Source organism: Apteryx mantelli, chromosome 31 (assembly GCF_036417845.1).
Source record: "Apteryx mantelli isolate bAptMan1 chromosome 31, bAptMan1.hap1, whole genome shotgun sequence".
In the NCBI taxonomy this organism is placed as follows: domain Eukaryota; kingdom Metazoa; phylum Chordata; class Aves; order Apterygiformes; family Apterygidae; genus Apteryx; species Apteryx mantelli.
Window position 1 is genome coordinate 2,773,805 of NC_090008.1, and position 3,316 is coordinate 2,777,120.

Sequence of the window (3,316 nt, forward strand, 5' to 3'; positions counted from 1 at the left end):
TTAAAAAACTTATCAACTCTTTGCTGCATTCTACAGGAGGTGGATATTGGGGCAGGAAAAATATGTCAGCTATAATCGGATATATGGAGTTTGTAACAGAGAAGATTGATCAAAACTCTTTCATAACTCAGTTATGTGTAATTCCTGTGTTTGTTACAGAACAAATGAGACACTTCAAAGAAAATAAAAGGCTGGGTTGACTATAGTTCAGACAGTATTAGGCTCACTGGTCTAAGATTAAATCTCAGTGTCACATTATCTGTTTTAAGTAGATGTTATTCTTATTTGTATCACAAAAGAAAAAAGAAAAAGAAAAAGAATCTTCCCTCCCCCAACTGTCTCCATTTTCAAAATCATTAAAGAATAGTCAGGATGGAGTCTTTAGGCATTGCACAGCTTAGTCTGGACTGCTTCACCTGACTCCTTTTCTACTCGGTAGATAGAAGGAAGCACTTCCAAAAGGTGATTTTCATCCTAAAATAGGCATTTCAGTTATGCCAAATGAAGTGCTTTGGGAAGGTGAAACTATCTCTGTTAATAATAAAGGGTGCCAACTGGATTTATATATCTTAACTGGTGAACATGTAGTTTAAGGGATATAAATCCTGTCTTAGCTTAATGCCTTGAAGAGGAGACCATAAGACTCTGAAACCAGGCATTTCAAGAACAAATTTCATTAAGTGGGAGAAGTGGGAAGATAAATAAAGGTACAGACTGAGACTGATGAAATCCAATAATAGTAATAATATCTTTTTTAAGAAACAAACCACAGTAAAAGCAAAGCAAATGGGGAAAAAAAAGGAAGTAATGAGAAAGTTTGACAATCGCTGAATCCAAGTTTGATTTCTTTCTATTTGATCAGAAAAGATGACTCTCATTAGGGCAACTGCCGCCTTCATTTTTCAAGTCTGAGTTCAAACTCTTCACTTTTGAAGAACTTGTGGGGTTTTTTTTTCAGTTGCTAGCTAATTCTGAAAGAAACCAATGTTTTAAAGAGAGAAGCGAGCTATGCTCTCCCATTGTGCCAATGTGAGCTTGCTGTTTGAAAAACAATGAAGACAATGGGAGGAGCTGGTGCTTGCCTTTGAGACAGAGGGAGGAATGATTGTTTGAGAGAGGAAAGAAAGGCTGATGTGATCTATACTGTGCAAGTGGAAAAGGAGGGGATGGGCTCTCTAGAGAGCTATAGATTGAGGAAATAATTCCTAGAACACAAAAGAGTAGTTTCTGTTGATAATTCTTCAGGCTACTTTGCACTTCCTCAAATATGGTCAAATTTTGGATGAAATGTAATAGAAGAATAAGTCAGGGTAAAGGGACATAAAAGTAGCTTTTGGGTCTCAGTTTTGAATCAGCCAAATATAATAATGGTTTATTTGGACTAACTTTCAGTATTTGTCTGATCATCCAAGAGATACCAGGACGTCTATGGAGCTGTGAATTTCACAGTTTCACAAGGATCCTGGAAGCATGAGAACAACCAACCAGAGCAAAGTAACTGAATTTATAATAATGGGATTCCCAAATCTTCAGGAATTCCATACCTTCTTCTTCATCCTGCTGCTGCTCATCTACCTCCTCACTGTCTTTGGGAATATTGTAATTTTCACAATCATTAAGCTAGATGCTCAACTTCATACTCCAATGTACTTTTTCGTCTGCATTTTATCTTTTTTGGAAATCTGCTATACAGCAACTACTATCCCCAAAATGCTTTCAAACTTACTCAGTGGGACAAAAAGCATTTCCTTCACTGGATGCCTTTTACAAGTGTACTTCTTCCATTCTCTTGGAGCCACTGAATGTTACCTGCTTACAGCAATGGCCTATGATAGATATTTAGCAATCTGTAAACCACTGCATTATCATGCCATCATGAACACAAAAATGTGTTTTCAGATGATTGCTGGATGCTGGGCTTGTGGCTTCATCTGTCCAGTTACTGAGGTAATCTTGGTTTCCAAACTCCCTTTCTGTGGTCCCAATAAAATTCAACATATCTTTTGTGACTTCCCCCCACTGTTGAGTTTGGCTTGCACAGACACTAGCACAAGCATCCTGGTAGATTTTGCAATAAATACATTCATAATACTGGTGACATTTCTCCTTATCATGCTGTCTTACGTCAATATTTTAAAAAACGTACTAAAAATAAACACAGCAGAGGGAAGGGAAAAGGCCTTTTCCACTTGTGCCTCTCACTTGATTGTGGTTCTGTTATTTTTTGGGAGTATTATATTTATGTATGTACGACTCAAGAAAAGTTATTCCTTAGATTACGACAGAATATTTGCTGTGATTTATTCTGTCTTGACTCCTCTAGTCAATCCAATCATCTATAGTCTGAGGAACAAACAAATACTGAATGCAATAAAAAGGAAAATTGCACACAAAAGAGTTTACAACGGCAGTGTGCTACCTTGAATCTTATGTGAGCCATGTAGTTTTCACAGATATAATTTTCTGAAGATGGGTCTAGGCAGTGATGATACCAACGTCTTGTCTCAGGAACAGCTGCATACAAAAAACATCCTCCAGAAAAGTTTTTATCACGCACAGTATTATCAATGTGGTACTGGCAACAAGAACAGCAGAAGACACCAGGGCTTTAGTGAGTGTTCACTGTGTTCAGCAAATCACCATATCTCAAAGGCAGGAGCAGCTCTTGACCTGTTATTTTGGATACATTTTTGATCAAGAACTGTTCAGAGGCATGACCATCCTTCACAAAGTCCTTGGGCTCCCCAGCTTACCCTTTCTGCATTCCAGCAGCTCCTTCTCTGCTGTTAATTTTTCTTCTTGTCTTTGTCTCCTTCTGCTCTTTATTTCATTCATGTTTACTATCCTCTGATCCGCTCTTTCTGTTTTACCATACCCATGAACACCGACCTTCTGCTTTCCCATTCTGTGTTCCATGCTAAATTTCATCCCATTCAATAAAAAGGAAGAAGGCAGCTGTGACTGTCTCCCCAGGTAAGCAAACAAATCAGTCTTATACTTCATGACACACATTTGCGCCTGTGTTGTCTAGACATCTCTCTTTAACTTGGTAAAATTCATATTAATTTTCATTTTCCTCTAGATGGGAGTTTAAACAACTGAGGGCTGAGGCCTTGCCGCCTATATTAAGCCCCTTAAATGTTATAGCTTGTGAGCAAGTACAAAATTACATTGCAGAGACCTTTGAGGACATGCCTAGATTAAAGGAAAAAGTTCAAGCTTTGGGATGCACAAGAATGGATTCCCTGACCAGTGTCTAAATAAACGAAATATTCAGTTGCAACTATATCCAGTGAATTCTTTGCAGTAATCCTGC

General features: G+C 38.0%; 1 protein-coding gene across 1 annotated transcript; it reads left to right on the forward strand.

The window, feature by feature from the left end:
• Nucleotides 1-1,470: 1,470 nt before the first annotated feature.
• Nucleotides 1,471-2,424, forward strand: LOC106500293 (olfactory receptor 6N2-like). Its single transcript, XM_013962007.2, has one exon. The coding sequence runs from the start codon at nt 1,471-1,473 to the stop codon at nt 2,422-2,424; it is 954 nt and encodes a 317-aa protein (XP_013817461.2).
• The last annotated feature ends 892 nt before the right edge of the window (nt 2,425-3,316 follow it).